Genomic DNA, 19142 nt, shown 5'->3' with positions numbered 1-19142 from the left:
GTGTCTAGGCTCCCTGTAGGGATGTCTCAACCTTTTATCATTTTGTAGTTAAGTGGAGTACCAGGTGGTTTGCTCCGTGGGGGTCCTTTTGGATGAAACCTTCAGAAATGAGGGCGCAGCTTTTCTGTGCAGACATTAAAGCTCTCGTGGCCCTTTTAAGGGGAATGGAGGTTTGCCATGGTGTCTTTGGCCGAAACTACTTTCCTTCCTCCAGCTTGTGCAGTGTGCTTGGCAGACCACTTTCTCGGAGGTGGCTGCGGTTCAGTGGTGCTGGATGTAGTTTGTAAAGTGTTTTGTTTTAGGGGGAAAGGTGCTACTGTGTGTTTGGTGTGTAATTAAGTGTGTATTTTTATATGGTGTAGATCTAAATAAATGAGGCACCTAAGTGCTCTGATACAAGTTAGAAACACAACCCCCCCCCACAACCTAACCCCATAACAGCCAACAAAACTAAACCCTGGACAGAACTCTCACAAAACTCTTCTGTGCATATAGATAGGCCAGATTCTCAGTTTATGTAAATCTGCATAGCTCCATTGACTTCACCAGCTGAGGACTTGGTTCATGTGTAGTATGTACCCATGTTATTTCCATAACATACAAATATGCATACCATATATAAGCTATATATATAAATATTCTTTTTCTCTAAATAAAACTGTGGTATACCTAACCATCGCAATGCTTATTCTGAACTGTGTAATGTAATCTATTATCTATATGTGTACAGGGATTTGGTATCTAATAATATAAATTGATATATTTATTCATTCACTCTTAGACTTGGAAAAGTAATAATTACGCTTCATCAGTGGAGTTACACCCGGGATACATTTGGCCCATTCTCTTCCTCCAGCATGTTGGCTCTGATTCTGTTGGGTGCTGAGACTTGTACCTCAGTGGGGGTTGAGGATCCTTAGTACTGCACAGGATCAGGCCCATTAAGGCCAGGATCTTTTCCTTAACGGTAATGATTCATGAACTAAATGAATATTTTCTCATGTTCTCACTTGCAGGATGATGATGGGAAGATTTGGTAAGTAACACATGAAGCTTTGAAAGTTGCCCCTTCAAACACATTGACAAAGCGTGTCTGTTTCTTACAAGTGTGTCTTGGGTAGTCCAGGGCAGTGGAGCAGGCAATTGCACAGGGCAGGAGCACATGGCTGGGACAGCTCTGTTACTGGCTGTGGGGAGTACTGCCTGAAGCACCAGGGAGGAGTGGGGACTGGAGCACAAGGAACAGCTACCAAAAGAGCCAGAACTACTACTTGGAGTGTTGTCCCCATCGGTGCTCCACCGTAGGTGCGGCAGCGCCTTTGTGTCAGAGGTCTTCAATAGCAGTGCCCATCAGACCGCACACGTGCACCTCTCCTCCCCCGCGCTGTGCGGTCTGACCGCCCTCGGACCCTTCTCTACTGCCTGTGGTCTAGTATGGAACAGTTCGCAGAGCCCACTTGGTTATTTAGATAGTCTCTTACCTGTTTTTCCCTCTCGTAGTTAGCTAGCTTCTTCATTTTCTTTTCTTCTCCTTTATCCTTTTAAAAAAAAAAAAGTAATTATTTTTTTGTTTTCCCTAATTCCCGTCAGGGATGCTACTCCCTCGCCCTTATGCCTGGCTCTTCTGGGTTTAAGCGGGGCAGGTTTCTCTATAACGGACAGCCATGCACAGTATATCCGTTGCCTGGGAGAGGGACGTTTCCCAGAAGTGTTCCCACTCCTCGTGGAAAAGTCCCTGCAACCAGTTTCGGACCCCAGTTCTTACTGCTCACTGGAGAGACACTCATGCTCAGCAAGGTTGTCTGCTGACCCTCACTCCCCTTGTCCGAGGAACACCATTATAAATGCTGGCGGCAAAGCAGGGTTTGGGGTGGAGGCTGACAGCTCGCAGCCCCCCATGTAATAACCTCACAACCCCCTGAGGGGTCCCAACCCCCAGTTTTGAGAACCTCGGTACTAAAGCCGTGGCTCTAGAGAGCTCTCTGGCGCCATCTGCTGACTCTTTCCCATATCACACCTCAGCCCTGTGCTCAACACAGGCACTGACCAGAGATCACCCACAGGAATTCACACAGCTGTCAGGCCTCGCTGTAGCTGACACTGCAGATACTCCACTCCTCAGACAGGAGGTGTCCCAGATCTCACCCACTTCTCAGTCAACACGCTCTTCGTGCTCTCCCACAAGGACAGCATCTCCTTTCCTTAGTGATGTCGAGGAGGATGTGGGTGGTTATCAAGACTCTCTTGCCCCATCAACATCAGGACAATTAACATCAACTTACCAGCCTTACTCTGCCACAATTAGGGCACCCAGCCTTTTCAGGGGCCCCCATGGATGCAACCATATATTCCCTTTCCCTCTAATTGGCCATATTGGGACCCCCATGGCACAATTTGGTAATCCCGCACCGCTGCAAACACGCCGACCTCCATCCATCCATCCCCTCTTCAACAATCTCTCAACTTCCAGAAACACAGCCTCCACAATACCACTACTGGAGGAGGAACTGGAAGGAGAGCAGGATGAGGAGGTACCTCTGGTCCTGCCGTTTTCTTCATCTTCACCTGATGAAGCCATCATGCCACCACCTCCCACTGCAGCTGATGATTTTCGTCACTTTCAGGAGTTGTTTTGTGGAGTGGCTGACTCCCTAAACATCCCACTTGAGGAGTCATGGAACAACAACGTGAACTGATTGACGTTCTCCATACTCGACAACAAAAATTGCCCTACCTATTAAAGGTGCGCTATTTGAACCTACAAACCTTTTGCAGACTCCAGCTTCTATCCCCCCCCTACATGCAAATGGGCAGATAGGAAATATTATGAACCTGCAAAAAATGTGGAGTTATTGCCCCGAATTCCCTCGTGGTGAATGCGGTGCAAGAGAATGGCCATGAATGCCAATCCCGATCTGGTCATCCTGACTGAGACTGGAAACATTTAGATCTCTTGGGCAGAAAATCCTATTCATCTGCCTCCAGTTTCGAACTGGAGTTTCGAACCCTCCAGTTTCGATTTTCCAACTACGAGGCCCTTATGGCCAAATATCGTTATAAAGTTTATTCTAAGCTGGAGGAACTTTGCCAGGATCTGCCAGGGGAAAAAAGGGAACAATTCCTGCACCTCATTTCGGAAGGTCATGACCCCACAGGCCTCCCTGGACTCAGCTGATACAACTGCCCATCCATTGCTACTGCAGTAGTAATGCGACATGCATCATGGTTGTACCTTTCAGGATTCCCTAAGAAGGTGCAAAATACGGTCGAGGATCTCCCGTTTGAGGGGAAAAAACTCTTTTCTGAGCGCATGGACAACTCCTTACACTCATTGAAAGATCCCGAGCCACTTCAACCTACAGGACACGTACTTTCATATTGCAGTACACCCTGCTCACAGACATTTCTTACAATTCATCGTCGGCCACGGTCACTACCAGTACAGGGTACTACCCTTCAGACTATCCACAGCTTTTGACTTTTTTCCAAAGTACTCGCAGTGGTCATGGCCTTCCTCTGCAAACAAGGCATCACCATTTCCCAGTATCTAGATGATGGCCTTCTCAAAGCGCCATCCAAGACCGAAGCACTCCGAGCAGTCCACACTACAATGACCCTCTTTACAAAACTGGGCCTCCTTATCAATTTTGAAAAGTCCACACTAACCCCAGTGCAAACGCTGGAATTCATTGGTGCTCTATTCGATGCCAAGCGGGCAAGAGCGTTTTTACCACCTCACAGGTTCACAGCAATAACACAACTAGTTTCAACCACCCGAGCATGCCCCCAAATCCCAGCACTTATATGCCTCCCACTTGTGGGACATGTGGCTGCTGCTACATTTGTGGTCAAACACACGAGGCTGCAGGTGCGGGGTGTCTTCAGGGCTGGCTCATACAGTATATCTTCCTCACAAGCACAGCATGCAAAAACTCCTGTCCATGCCAACCCAGGTCAAGGACTTACCGCTGTGGTAGATGTGCCCGACAGTGTCTGTGCCAGGGTCCCTTTTCTTCAACCTCCATGATACTTACCGTAATTGCAGCCAGGTGCACTCTAACAGCCAATCTGTGCTGTTTGAGCTGAAGGAGGTAGTTCAATCTGAGAGGTAATGGAGCTCAGGCAGCATCGACCTGTCTGTCGGCACACCGAAGTTGGAACCGGTTCCACGTCTAGTAGAATCACACCTGCTATTTATCACGATATGTTTTACTGAATCTGAACAGGTTATTTCTGTATCGTACTGTGATACTTACCACTGATGCCTCCCTTCTCGGCTGGGGAGTGAATCTATGCAAGCACGCTATACAGGGCTGATGGATGCCCACTGAGTTCACCTTACCAATCAACATCCTGGAACTGAGGACGGTCCACAATGCCTGCCAACATTTCCTACCACTCCTCAGAAACCGGACTGTTCGAGTAATGACGGACAACCTCGCTTGCATGTATTACATCAACAGGCAAGGAGGTGCCAGGTCCCATTCCCTATGCTCAGAAGCAATTAAGCTATGGAATTGGTGTATCCACAACATCTCCATCTCTTCTGCGTATCTCCCTGGACATCAAAATATGACAGTGGATGTGCTGAGCAGAACCTTCTCGCACGAGCATGAATGGCAGCTCGTCATGAGAGCACTCCGACCCATCTTCTGTTGATGGGGTCATCTCACCATAGACCTTTTCACCACTCACGAGAACACCCACTGTCCCCAATTTTGTTCCAGAGCAGGCCTGGGACGTGATTTGCTGAGGGATGCATACATTATGAACTGGAATGTGCCACTTCTGTATGCCTTCCCTCCCTTTCCCCTCCTGTTCCGAGTCTTATGCAAGATACAGGAAGATCAAGCTCTGGTTATACTAATAGCACCAACATGGCCATGACAAGTCTGGTACGCGTACCTGCTTCACATGACACTCTCTCGGCCTATAAACCTTCCCCCAGCATTGTGGCTCCTCTCTCAGGACAGGGGATGCATTCACCATCCTAATTCGCGGATGCTCCTCCTGAAAGCTTGGTCCTTTGTGGCTCTGGGATTCAGAAATAACCTGTTGAGATTCAGTAAAACATATCTTGATAAATAGCAGGTGCGATTCTACTGGACGTACCTATTCCCACACGTGGAACCGGTTCCAACTTCGGTGTGCCGACAGACAGGTCGATGCTGCCTGAGCTCCATTACCTCTCAGATTGGACTACCTCCTTCAGCTCAAACAGCACGGATTGGCTGTTAGTTCTCTTAGAGTGCACCCGGCTGCAATTACCACATTCCACTGCTCTGTCGAGGGATATTCAGGATTTGCACATCCCATTGTCAAACATTTTCTTAAGTGTGTTCGAAACCTATACCCTAACATACATCCCCCCACTCTGGGACCCCAGCCTAATGGCAGCCTGCTCGCTCCTTCATCTAAGCACTGTGTGAGACCAAGAAAAAAGGCGTGTTGGGTTCGAGTTGGGTAACCTCTTTGGGGCCTGTGAATCTGGAGCCGCTGGAGAAGGCACAGTCTCTCTTCATACAGAAGGAAAATGACTTTCATTGACTTCAGCGTGAATACAACCTTCATCAAATGCAGTGGATTTACCATTAAAATACCAACAGAAGTAATGCACTCATATTTAATTAGTTTAAATCAATTTAGATGAGATTAATTAGCGAGTGCGCAGACCTGTTGAAGTGTAAATCGCTATGGAAGTGCTAAATGCTTATTCTTTACATTGAATACTGGGGTGGAGGATGGGGGGAAATCAGGTCTGCGTTCAGGCCTTAATTCAGCAAGGCACCTACTTGCATGACTCAGGGCTGGTCTATGCTGGCACTTTACAGCGCTGCAACTTCCTCACCCAGGGGTGTGAAAAAACACCCCCCTGAGCGCTGTAAGTTTCGGGGATGTAAAGCGCCAGTGTAGACCGTGCCCCAGAACTGGGAGCTGCTCCCCTCGTGGACTACACAAGCCATGACTACAGAAGGCATGTTAATGCTCTGCCGCGGCAGCACTTTAATGTTGCTAGTGAAGACGTGCCCCAACTTCAAGCCTGTGAGTAGCTTCATTTAAGTCAATGGTACTCCTAGCGTGCTTAAAGTTAAGCTTGCGAGTAAGTACCTAGCTGAATCAGGGCCTGATTGTTGTATCACTCAGCAACGGGCATACACAATTCCTGAAGAACACAAACATCAAGTAATATTCAATGACCATTTGATATAGAGAAAAATAGGCCATAGGGCAACTTTTCTCTCCATTTGTAATAGATGTTTTTTGTTTTCATGTGTCTGTTTTCTGTATTGAATGTGAAATGCAGAAGGGAAATCCCCCGATTTAAGACACCATTTTCAACTACTCCCAAGATTCCCAATTCAGTTTGCTCTGGCCTTTAGACACCTATATTGGCTGACTGATTTTTGTTTGAATCTCCATTGTGTGTTTCCTAAGACAAGGAACAAAGAAAATTAACATACATAACTTGCTTCCACATCTGACTGTTACAGCAGAATTGATTTTTCTAACATTGCTTTCGTCTCTTTGTGAATCAGAACGAGATGCCTTTGACACCCTCTTTGACCATGCACCAGATAAACTCAGCGTCGTGAAAAAGGTAAAATATTTTAAAAACGTATTTCCTACTGTAGTCAGTAGTGGATTTTTAAGCAGGAAGGGGTCCCAGAAGTCTGGAAACCTGTAGAAAATATTTGTGGTATCAGTGGAAAAAATATGCCCATCAGAATCATACAAATTTCACTCCAAAGTTACAACTGAAGTGCTTATCTTGAAGCTTTGTGGCTTGGCCCAGTATTCACTGGAGTCAGTTAAGACTCCCATAATTTCAAGTGGGTTTTGGATGATTCTTGGTGTTTGTCAGCCCTCTTCCATACAGCACTTTGGGAGAAACTACAGGTATTAATATCCAAAAGAAGCATCCAGTGTCTGATCTGAGCAATTGTCTTGTACAAGGGGTGCCCTTCCACAGCTGGAGAATCTCCCTAGTGTACTGTGGCTGTCAGAGAGATAGATATGAGTTGTGATTCACCAATTATGGCTGCAAGAAGTTGTAATACACACACACACACACTCACTCACTCAATCTTGCTCTCTTTGTTTATTTAAACTTCACTTTCATTAATGCGTCCAAAGGGATGCTCACTTACGACAGCTGGAACAGTCCCCTGGGTCTGTTCTTCTGATACAGATCACAGGCCACCCTCTGTTCCACCTTCAACATGCCACTTTTTGGGGGCAGAGGGAAAAGGAAGAATAGCCATTAATCTGGGCCAGCTTTTGTTAATATATCCATCTGGAAGAGAACAGACAAAGATTTTGCATTATTCCATTGGCTTGTGCAAATACCAGTGTTAAACTGTTGAGCATAAAACTGAGTAACTATTTTACATAGAGATTGGAACTGAAATTTGCTTCTTTGCATTATATGATTGTTATTATTTGTATTACTAGTAGGGTTATCAATTAATCACAGTTAACTCACGTGATTGATTTAAAAAAAATGAATCGTGATTAAAAAAATTAATTGCAATTAATTGCACTTAGAATACCAATTGAAATTTATTAAATATTTTTGGATGTTTTTGTACATTTTCAATATTGATTTCCGTTACAACACAGAATACAAAGTGCACAGTGCTGACTTTATATTATTATTTTTGATTGCAAATGTATGCCCTGTAAAAATGATAAACAAAAGAAATAGTATTTTTCAATTCACTTCATACAAGTACTGTAGTGCAATCTCTTTAGTGTGAAGGTGTAACTTACAAATGCAGATTTTTTTTTTTTTGGTTGTGTAACTGCACTCAAAAACAAAACAGTGTAAAACTTTAGTGCCTACAAGTCCACTCAGTCCTACTTCTTATTCTGCCAATTGCTAAGACAAACAAGTTTGTTTACATTGACGGGAGATACTGCTGCCTGCTTCTTATTTACAATGTCACCTGAAAGTGAGAACGGGCGTTCACATGGCACTTTTATAGCTGACGCTGCAAGATGTTTACATGCCAGATGCGCTAAAGTTTCATATGCTCCTTCATGCTTCAGCCACCATTCCAGAGGACATGCTTCCATGCTGATGATGCTCGTTAAAAAAATAATGCGTCAATTAAATTTGTGACTATACTCCTGGGGGAAGGGGAGAAACTGTATGTCTCCTGCTCTGTTTTACCCACATTCTGCATATCTTTCATGTTATAGCAGTCTCAGATAATGACCCAGTATATGTTCGTTTTAAGAATGCTTTCACAGAGATTTGACAAAACACAAAGAAGGTACCGATGTGAGATTTCTAAAAATAGCTACAGCACTCAACCCAAGGTTTAACAATTTGAAGAGCCGTCCAAAATCTGAGAGGGACGAGGTGTGGAGCATGCTTTTAGAAGTCTTAAAAGAGCAACACTCTGATGCAGAAACTACAGAACCCAAACCACCAAAAAGGAAAATCAACCTTCTGCTGGTGGCATCTGACTAAGATGATGAAAATGAACATGTGTCAGTCAGCAGCATGAAGGTACATATGAATCTTTAGCACATCTGGCATGTAAATATCTTGCAATGTCAGCTACAACAGTGCCATGCGAATGCCTGATCTCACTTTCAAGTGACATTCTACACAAGAAACGGGCAGCATTATCTCCTGAAAATTGTAACCAACCTTGTTTGTCTGTGTGATTGGCTGACCAAGAAATAGGACTGAGTGGACTTGTAGGCGCTAAAATTTTACATTGTTTTATTTTTGAATGCAGGTTTTTTGTACATAATTCTACATTTGTAAGTTCAGTTTTCATGATAAAGAGATTGTACTACAGTACTTGTATGAGGTGAGCTGAAAAATATTTTTTTATTTTTTACAGTGCAAATATTTGTAATAAAAATAAATATAAAGTGAGCACTGTACACTTTGTATTCTGTGTTTTAATTGAAATTAATATATTTGAAAATGTAGTAAGCATCCAAAAATATTTAAAATAAATGGTATTCTATTGTTGTTTAACAACACTATTAATCACGATTAATTTTTTTTAATCGCTTGACAGCCCTAATTAGTAAAGCACCTAGGAGCCCTAGTCATGGACCAGGACAGAAGAGGTGTTTTCCAGGATACATTTAAACTAACACGTTTAGGCGTGTAGCATGGACAAGTTTTTATTTTTCCATTCTGAAACTGCTGCTAAAGCATTTTTAAAAAGTTGATTGAATTTTAAGTGAATGCTGCCCATTTAATATACACTTTAAAATCTGACTCCATGTCCCTCTAAAAATATTTTAAGCTGATGGCTAGATTGCTGGGATAAATATCTTAGTACAGTAACTCCTCGCTTAACGTTGTAGTTATGTTCCTGAAAAATGGTACTTTAAGCTAAACAATGTAAAGCGAATCCAATTTCCCCATAAGAATTAAAGTAAATAGGCGGGATTAAGTTCTAGGGAATTTTTTTTCACCCTTTAATACTATACACAGCGATGATGATTGTGAAGCTTGGTTGAGGTGGTGAAGTCAGAGGGTGGGATATTTCCCAGGAAATACCTTACTGCTAAATGATGAACTAGCAATTGGCTGAGCCCTCAAGGGTTAACTCGTTGTTAATGTAGCCTCATGCTCTACAAGGCAGCACGAATGGAGGGAGGGGAGACAGCATGGCAGACAGAGACAGAGAGACGCACCCTGTGTGTGAGAGAGAGGTGCGCATTGCTCCTTTAAGTACGCTGACCCCACTCTAAGTACATTGCCTTTTTAAGTAGATCAGCAAGCTGAGACGGCAGCTGCTGCTAGGAATTTCCCTCCGCTGTCATGTGTTCCTCCTGCTCTATGGAAGATGGAGTAAGCAGGGTGCAGGAGCGGGGGGAGGGGGACACCCTGAAATTAGCCCCCATCTTCCTCCGACCCTCCGCACAGCAAGCAGGAGGCTCTGGGGAGCAGCTCCAAGGCAGAGGGCAGGAGCAGCACATGGCAGTGGGGGGAGGGACAGCTGAACTGCCGGCAATTGGTAGCCTGCTGGGTGGCTGCCACATAGGGAATTTAGGGGAGAGGGGAGCTGATAGGGGGGCTGCCGGTCCACCCTGGTTCCAAGCCCCCACCAGCTAGCTGCTACGGGCTGCTTTTCCTGCAAGCAGTGGACAAAGCAGGCGGCTGCCAAATGACGTTATAAGGGAGCATTGTGCAATTTTAAACAAGCATGTTCCCTAACTGATCAGCAATGTAACAACGTTAACTGGGACGACTTTAAGTGAGGAGTTACTGTATATATTCATGCTGCTGTTGTCCCTCTGCTGAATGGTAGCAGATGTCTAGGGCCTTGCAGATCAGCTTCCTGTTCAGATGGAAATCAGACATACAGAGCCTGGGTATATTCTTATTGTAACTTGTTTATTTATACACACACACACCAGTTCTGGAACAGAGGGGTCACAAACGGCACACAGACCATCCCTTCATTCAAGAATCTCAGCCCAGTACCAAGGCCCAATTCCCATAGAACAGTTCTGGTGCAAGAATTGGCTCTGTTTAGAGAATTAGGGCAGGCAGTGCACACTCCTGCTGCTTACCATGGCTCCCCCAAGAACCTGCAACTGAACCAACACCACCATAGCATTTCCTCCAAGACTAAAAATGTGCTTGCATGCTAAGAAAAATAACTTGTAAGAGGTGACTCCTGCCATAATACTGTTGCAATGGAGATAGTAATTTACACTGCTGTATCACTTTAATTCTTACATTTTTTTTATTTTTGTGTGTACTGACAAAGAGGGTATTGTGACAATTGTTTACCAATCTTTTTAGTCTAATGCTGTATTAACCCTACCATATGGACATTGGTTCTTGTTTCTAATCTCATTAATCCTTGTCATCTTCCTTTACAGTCTCTGATCACCTTTGTGAACAAACACCTAAATAAGCTAAACTTGGAAGTGACAGAATTAGAAACACAGGTAGGCGTTTTATACAAGAAAATAAATCTCAAGGTGTAAATTACAAATTTAGGCCCCAGTTGTGCAAACTGTTTTGCATGTGCTTCTCTTTATACACGTGAATAGTTCTGCTAGAGGGATACACATGTGTGTTTGCCTTATTTTGTAGGTGATGGTTATTTGCAGTAATGTTTGCCTCTGGCTGCTTCTCTTGCCCACTTATTGCACACATGACTTATAGCAGATGCAGCTGGTAATTTGTAACCTCGCCTGGCTTCAGATAACAAGAGAAGTTTTAGAATATTTAATATTTGTTTGTGTTATTGACTGTAATATATGGCTGGGTTTCAGACCAATGTTTCGAACACATCAAAGAAAACATGTGCAAAGCACTCGCTGTATTACTTAAATTATGGATGAGAGCAGGTGACGGGCATGTCTTTTCCAACTGTGTGAATTCAGGATGTTGATCTGAACCAGGATATCCTCAGTTGATTCAGTAATTGTTGTGGCATAGGTCTGTCTGTGTTTAACTCAGTTTGGATATTGGGTATCCTTCAAAACACTATAACCCAATCAAACGTGAGTTCTGGAGACACTGGGGCATGTTGCTTTCACTCAGCTGCGAGCATATCAGAAGCTTGCATAGCTCTAACTGCTGTAATAGAAACAATTAAACTGTGTAATGGAAGAGAGTTCATAAAAGATAAAGACTGCTTTAAAATGGGACTACATGGTTAACTTATTCTTTGCTGTTTGCCCAGGAGAGTAAGTGTGGGCACTGGATAGCCTAGGGAATTGGTTATGGACTACTGAGCATTTCATCTGGGTAATTGGTCTGAATCTGGCCTAGGCTGATACAGATTAAATTGATCATCCACTGATGGAAATTCTGGGGCCTTAGTGAATGGGAGGTTTCAGTCCAGTTCTGGGGCCTGGCTATCTTTATCACAAAAATTGACTTGAGCTCTCTGCTGAGATACCTGTGATTAATTGGGCTATGGAGACTTGATCCACCCTCTTGCCCCAAGAGTCTTGTATGATTGCTGTCAATGCGGTATCTGATTTATGCGTACAGATCTTTGATCTCCAAGGGCTGTCAATCCAGCGTCATTCACCAGTGCTGAAATGTACAAAGAATGTAAAAAATACAAGAAAATGGGCCAGGGGAGGTTAGAATAAATGGAAATATTGGTTAGATGAGACACCTTCTATTTTAGGAATCAATCAGAATCTTGGAACTCCACCATTGCACTTACGGTGGAAGCAGTTGCTAGACTGCAGTGCAAAGTGGTCAGAATTAACAAGGATTTTTATGCTCTGGAAAGTAGGTTGAGAGGCTGTCATGTCTGACAAGTTACTAGATAACACAGAATTTTGATCACTTAACTATTGCTTACCTTGGTCAGATAGTGCAGTAGTACATAAACGTGCTGGCTGGGTTTTCTGTACTACTGTCCCTAACTAGATGGAATGAGACCTGGTCAAGTGTTTTGAGAATTTCTTCCTCTAGTGGCTGGCCTACAAAGCGGATGTAGATAAAGATTTTTCAAAAGAAACAAATAGCAACAAAGACCCTAACTCCTATTCATTTCCAATTGGAGTTAGGCACCTCTCTGCCATTTGTGCCTTTGAAAATCTCCCCCTTAAGTCTACTGACAGCTAACAGGAGTTTCTGCTTCTGCTAAAGTGGTAGTGGCTTATCCCATGCCACATTTATGTGGCTCTGGTTTTGGAAGTGTAGGTCTCTGTGGATTGTTGCACTGCTTTATTATTACTGTAGCGCATAAGAGCCCTAGTCATGGACCAGGACCCCATGGTTCTGGATGTTGTACAACACAGAACAAAGACCACTCTTGCCCCAGAGAACTCTTCGCATGTTCCACCTTATCTCTGATTAAAAAGTTCAGGGGATGTCAGACAGGTCATATTGGAACCAATATAGAGAATTCTGTTTGAAAGATACAGTACCTACCAACATTTAAAAGGAATTGTATGGGTTTACAGCAGTGATACTCTACTGGTGGGTCTCTTCATAAGCTTGGTGTGGCTCTCCTCTTGGGTTGGAGCACCTCATCCCAAGTCACATGAACATACATATGGTGTAAAACAAGGAAAAGGCATGCAAAAGAGTTTTGTGTGGTCTTCTGGGTTGTCTTTTAAAGATATAGTTTCCCATTATCAATGTAGCACATAGTTATTCATAGTGAGGATGGTGAAAACAGTGCACTCAGATGTGGGGAGACATCCCTGTGCCCCTCTGCAGCAACCTGTCTAGCCACTTAGGGCTAGGTCAATGGACTCCAAAGAAAAACCCGTTCGGCATTCCTCAGCTGAAAGGATATTGACCATGATACAGGGCCTTGATGGTTGAGTCTGGGGAGAAGAGGAACTGGCCAAGGGTCCTACTGTTTCTGACACAAGTGCAGTAAACTCCTTCCCAGCCCTGAATGGGGCAGAAGGTAGATTATTAAATGTCTGTAAACCAGCTAATGAAGTGCTGCAAGTAGAGGTAAATGGTTTGGGACGTTTATCTTGATTTTTCTCATTGGTTGCAAAGCCTCGCATGAAACCAAATGCCTCTTGCCTGTCATCTGGGAATTTCACCAGTATCTCTCCTCAGTTTGCAGATGGTGTCTATTTGGTATTGCTCATGGGTCTGCTCGAAGACTATTTTGTTCCACTCCACCACTTTTATTTAACACCTGAAAGTTTTGATCAGAAGGTGAGTAGAAATTCCAATCTGGACTCTGCTCACTACCATATCCCACATGCTATTTTCCATCCATTGGCTGAATTCTCTTCATGCCCAGTTAAGCCAGAGTATAGCATGTCCTTTCTTTCAAAGGCTGTAGCGAAGGTGCATTCGTTATAACACTTGGCAGTTCCTAGAATCCTTACTTTAAAGGTTGCCTGTGAAACAAAGGTGTAAATCCCAGTGACTTTACCAATACTTCCTGAATGACTATACCTATAAACATATTTAAGAGAAGAAAAGCTAGGTCCTGCGATGTCCAGCACAGTTGTGGTCAGATGATGTTTATAAACCCAAAGGATATAAAATAATAAATAGTTTGCACTTACATAGAACTTTTACGTGTTCAAATTGAATAACTTATTTAATTATTATTACAGCAATGCTTAGAGGCCACTCTGAGACCAGGGCCCCATTTTGCTAGGCATCGTATATAGTCACAATAAGAGACAATCCCTGCCCTGAGCTACTTACAATCCAAGAAAGGCATAAGAAGGGCAAAAGGTGAGAGACGGGAAGTCTTGTCCCCATTTTACAGGTGGGAAACTGAGGCACAAAGAGACTAAGTGACTTGCCCAGACTAGCATAGGCAGTCAGCACCACAGTGCTAGGAATTGAACCCAGATGTCCTGAGTCTCAGTCCAGTGCCTTCACCACAAAGCCATCCTTTATCTTTCCTAATTTTTGTCACTTCCCTGTAAAATGTGGAAATAAATAATATTACCTCTAATGTGTATGAGGAACTGACGCAGAGCAGTCGTGACTTGGCCAAGGCCACACAGCCGGTCTCTGACTGTATTGGGGTTAGAACTCATTTGCTGAGCACTGATAGTGGGATTGACTCTGTACCAGATGCACAGTCAAACATAGGCTCTGATCCTGCAATGAGCACCCTATTGGCAGCATGCCACACAAAACCGCACTGAAGTAAATAGGAATCTACACCAGCTCAGGGATCTGCTTGTGCACAAGTCACTGCAGAATTGGGGGCCATTGTTCCTGCCCCAAGGGGTTTGTAATCTAGGTACACAGTTTTCCTCTGGGTCTCCCAGTGTTCTGTCTATCTAGCTAAGCATTTTCATGTATTTCTTTCCATATGGTAAGATGTGAATGATGGCGTCTGAGCTGAAGTGGGTTATTGTGGATGGGCATCACAGACGAAGTGAGCTGTGAGGAGAGGGTAAGGATTTGCCACGCTGTTGCAGCGAGGGGCGGCCTAGATCAGTGGTGCCTAGAGTGATAAGCAAGTTGTGAATGTTGCATGCCATTGGGAGGGGCGATAGGTTGTCTGTGTTGGGCCTTCCCAACAGCCATGGAGAGGAGGGGCAGCGCTGGCTGCTGACTGCCTACTCGGGTTGGGCCCCATGGGCCCTCCTTCACAATGGGTGTGCCACAGGGCTGAAATTGAGTGAGTGGCATTGCAACCTGGTGCACAGGGGTCACTGTGCCACTGAGGTTTGGCCCTGCCATCCCCCCGTCATGGTGGAGAAGTGGCAGGACCAAATCTGAGTGGGCAGAGGGGCAGCCAGCTCTGCTCCTCCTCACTGCTGCTGGGGGGCTGGCTCCTACACCAGGGCTTGCCCGACCTCCTCCCACTTCCAGCAGCTCGTTTCCTCTCTGCTCTGCCCACAGGACTTGCTGAGTGACAGCCTCAAGACCTGCTACAAGAAGGAGGAACTGCAGGGCATGGGAGAGGGGCAGCAGGGAGCCCTGGAATGTACCATGTGAAAAATTTCAGGGATGGCCCTTGGTTTAGATATCCTGGTTCACTGTTAGCCTCCGTGCTATGTAATCCTTCTCCATGCTATGCAGTGGTGCAAGTACGGTGGTATGGTCTGGTACGCCATACCAGTAAGATATTTATAGCTGGTATGGTGTACTGGAAAGACACAGGAGGAGCCTGCCCCACCCCAGCCCTTCCACGTAGCTGCATCTCCTGAGTCCTCCTGCCTGGGCTCTGTAGAGCAGCCCCGCCGGAGGACAGGGCTGGGCAGGGGTGGGGTGGGGTTGGGTTGGGGCCCGACGGCCCCACATTCTGCTCCTTGCCCCACTGCGGTTCCCAGGAGAGTCCTGAGCAGCCCTGCCAAAGGACGGTGGATACAGCAGCTGCTTCTGCCTCACATTCTTCTGTTCCTTTCGCCGCTGCAGTTCCACAGAGCCTTGATCTCCCAGAAACCTCAGTGGTGAAAGGAACAGAACATGGGGCCACCAGGTGTACTGCCCCCAGCCCTTCCAAGCAGCTGTGTCTCCTGAGTCCTCCTGCCTGATGTCTGTACAGCAGCATGCCCCAACTCCTCCCCCACCCATGTAATGTGGGATGGATGTGGATCATGGGGAGGGGACGGGGAGAGCGCAGGGGCCCCAGGCTGGGGACAGAGTGGGGACGAGTCACGTGGGTGGGGTCACATGGGGCAGTCACGTGCCTCCCCTTTGTGTCCTTTCCATGAGTGCAGCGTACCAGCAAGAAATGATTTCTACTTGCACCACTGATGCTATGTAATCTCTCAGTGAGTTCAGTGCCAAGCACAGTGGGGCTCTGACCCTGGTTGCAGGCCTTAGATGCTTCTGGAATACAAACAATGTATCTGCCCCCTGCGAGGTTGGCTCCTTGTTCTGGTGGGGTTCTGTGGAGCTCTGGTCTGAGCGCATAGTGCATTCCAGGGTTATGAATAGGAGTGAAGCTGGCTGCATTGGGGGTTGACATGTTAGTAACATTGCAGGAACTTAGTAGTCTTTAAGGGCATGATCCTGCAAAATGCTGAGCACCTTCAATTCCTGCTGACTTTAGTGGAGGTGGTTGAGGCCCAGCGTCTACCAGGAGGAGCCCAACACCTTAAAGGACTTGGTCTTCACTGCCCAACTCACCTTTGATGGATATAGCTCATCCTCATCAGAAGGGATCGTACCATACTGTAGGGCAAAAAATATATTGTACCAAATTAGGAAAGTATTGTAACTGACTGAAGAATTTGCCTGAAACTCCTTGTCCTGTTAACCGGTGTCGATTCCGCTGAGAAACAGCAACCTGGGGTTTGCTGACTCCCTTAGGCAGGTGATGATGAGTTGCCAGATGTGGATGTATGGGAGGTAGGAGTGGCTTCCTGGAGAGGAGAGACGAGAATCCAGGATGTGGTCTGAGAAATCCTATGAGAGAAACACCTAGGAGTAACCGAGCCTGAGGATAAGATCTGAGTGTATCTTTTGTTATCTTAGAGTTTTCTTTTCCTAATAAAGAAATGCCAAGGGAGTGGGTGATGATGATGGACTTCATATTCTGTGTGGACTATGTTTATAGAGCAGGTTGGGAAAGATGAATATTTTATTATTTCATTAAAAAAACCCTTCATGGGTACTGCTTAGCTTTTTTTTTTTTTTTTCTTCCAGTTTTTCTTTCTTTCTCTCTCTCTCTTATGGGTTGAATTTTCTTGCGTATAAAATCGTACAATGCCTATCTATATGCCATAGCTACTCAGCTGTGATTGTGGTGTTGCTTGTTTATGTCTAGCTGCATGAGACTCATGCTGAACCAAAGTTATTAGATATTGTTTTGAACCAGACATGGAAAAAGAAAGTGTGTCTGTGAGCGTGGGGAGGGATTAGTTTGCTTTTATTTGTGAACTGTGCATCTCTTTCTATCTCTGAAATTGGTTTTGCCTAAATAAATCAAGGAAAAACAGGAGTAGGAGGAAAGATTACAATTCTGATCAATTAATCCAACAAAGGGAGCTTTTTCTCATCCTAATGCAAAGGGGTTTTGTATGCATAACTCCCTCACTCACTGATTTGAGTAGTTTTAATTACATCTCCCCCCTCATGGCACATATCTCCAGAGTCAATCACTTAAAGGGACAAAAATACAAAGATCTCTTTGCACAAATTACCTTTCCACATGCAGAGAGGAAGAATTTCTTAAACGTCAGTAGGCATCCAGAAGAAAAGCTGATTGCTCACGTTAAATCTTTTCAGACTAACATTCTCTCCCCAACAGGTTTCTCTTCTAAGGGCTTGTCTACACTGGCAATTTACAGCACAGCGGCTTTCTGGGTCGGGTGTAGAAAAACACGCCCCTGAGCGCAGGAAGTTTCAGTTCTGTAATGCGTCAGTGTAGACAGTGCACTAGCGCTGGGAGCCGCGCCTCTCGTGGAGGTGTTTGGGTTTTTTTAGAGTGCAGGGAGAGCTCTCTCCCAGCGCTGTGCCCACACAAGCCAAGCAACGCTTTAGCGTAGACTAACCCTAATTGATCCTCTTCATATTTTTCTTTCCTGTGTGTCTCCCTGTTCTGTTCTCTGACTTCGCCTTAATTCTAAGAATAGTTTTTGTGGGTTCTCTGTTAATGTGACTGTCTTCTTTTTCATAGAACCCAGAAGCCCTCTTTTCCTCTGTCAAGATACTGCTCTTAATTATTACTGAGGGACAGCCGGTTACTGTTGCTGATTGGTACTTAGTTTGTAATGATCTAGTGAAAATAATTTGAAAATGTTAAGCCTGACCTTACTTCTAATCTCTCTTCCTAATTGTCACCTGCTTTCTGTTGAAAATTACTGCTTGGATGGCAGATGATCTGTTCCGTAGAGTCTGAAACACTATAATTTATCATGAGTATACAGACAGGAAAAGCTCACCAGAAATGCAGATGTTTCTGCCCTCATATAAAGGCTGTGACATCTTGACTTCTCCAGGTCCCTCCCTGCCCTACATTTGTATGATTTATTAATCTCAGTAGCACACCCAGTCTCCAACACAGAGACTTGATTGTTCTGCCAAGCTTTTGTGGGGTTTCCTAATTCAGACTGTACTCCATCTTAAATTTTTGACTCTTTACATCTGGAAACTTTCTTCTTAAATGAGTCCCTCGGTTGATTTGATTTCTGTTGTCTTTACTCCTGGGAGGAAAACAGCTGCGATTCAGATCAACAAATGTTGTTGGTTTTAAAACCAACAAAATAAATCCCAGCATCATTATTTTTGATGTCAAGAGAAGGGAGAAGAAAGTAACTGCTTTTTCATCGATTTGTTAGAATTTGGGAATTTATTTAAATTGCTTCTTTGCAGGTCCATAATGTTTCCTTCGCTTTTGAGTTGATGCAAGATGGAGGGCTCAAGAAACCAAAGGCTCGTCCTGAAGGTAATATATACACTATAGAGGCACAAGCTATTTATACAGGCATAGTGGCAATTACATCTCTCGTGTTACTCCATTAAAGTCAACAGGGTTACATCAGGAAATAATGTTGTGGGTGCATGTATTATATATATATATATATATACACACATATATATACACACAGAAAAACTTTGTTTATCAGACTCCCTCTTATCCAAAAGACTCCTTATGCATATCTGCATTATCTCCCTTAATGTGCATCGTAACTGGAGTAGACTCAACTGTTAACAGGTTCAAGTCAGGCCCATGATTTTAGTAAGTGATAGTGCTATGTGAAAGCTGTTCAGAAGCCTATGTTAGGTTAGTTGG

General features: G+C 44.5%; 1 protein-coding gene across 3 annotated transcripts in view; it reads left to right on the top strand.

Annotated features, from left to right (window-relative positions):
- PARVB (parvin beta) overlaps positions 1–19142 on the top strand; it is a 98726-nt gene that overhangs the window by 70753 nt on the left and 8831 nt on the right. For 2 of the 3 annotated variants that reach the window (XM_048825152.2, XM_048825159.2), the window contains exons 8-12: positions 1017–1036; positions 6537–6598; positions 10867–10935; positions 13538–13639; positions 18722–18794. In XM_048825152.2, coding sequence (XP_048681109.1) covers positions 1017–1036; positions 6537–6598; positions 10867–10935; positions 13538–13639; positions 18722–18794 — 326 coding nt within the window. The remainder of the gene's footprint in view (positions 1–1016; positions 1037–6536; positions 6599–10866; positions 10936–13537; positions 13640–18721; positions 18795–19142) is intronic. The other variant, XM_075121360.1, reaches the window with a different exon arrangement.

This window comes from Caretta caretta, chromosome 1 (assembly GCF_965140235.1).
Source record: "Caretta caretta isolate rCarCar2 chromosome 1, rCarCar1.hap1, whole genome shotgun sequence".
NCBI classification, from domain to species: Eukaryota; Metazoa; Chordata; order Testudines; family Cheloniidae; genus Caretta; species Caretta caretta.
This window is presented reverse-complemented; position numbering and strand designations above follow the sequence as displayed.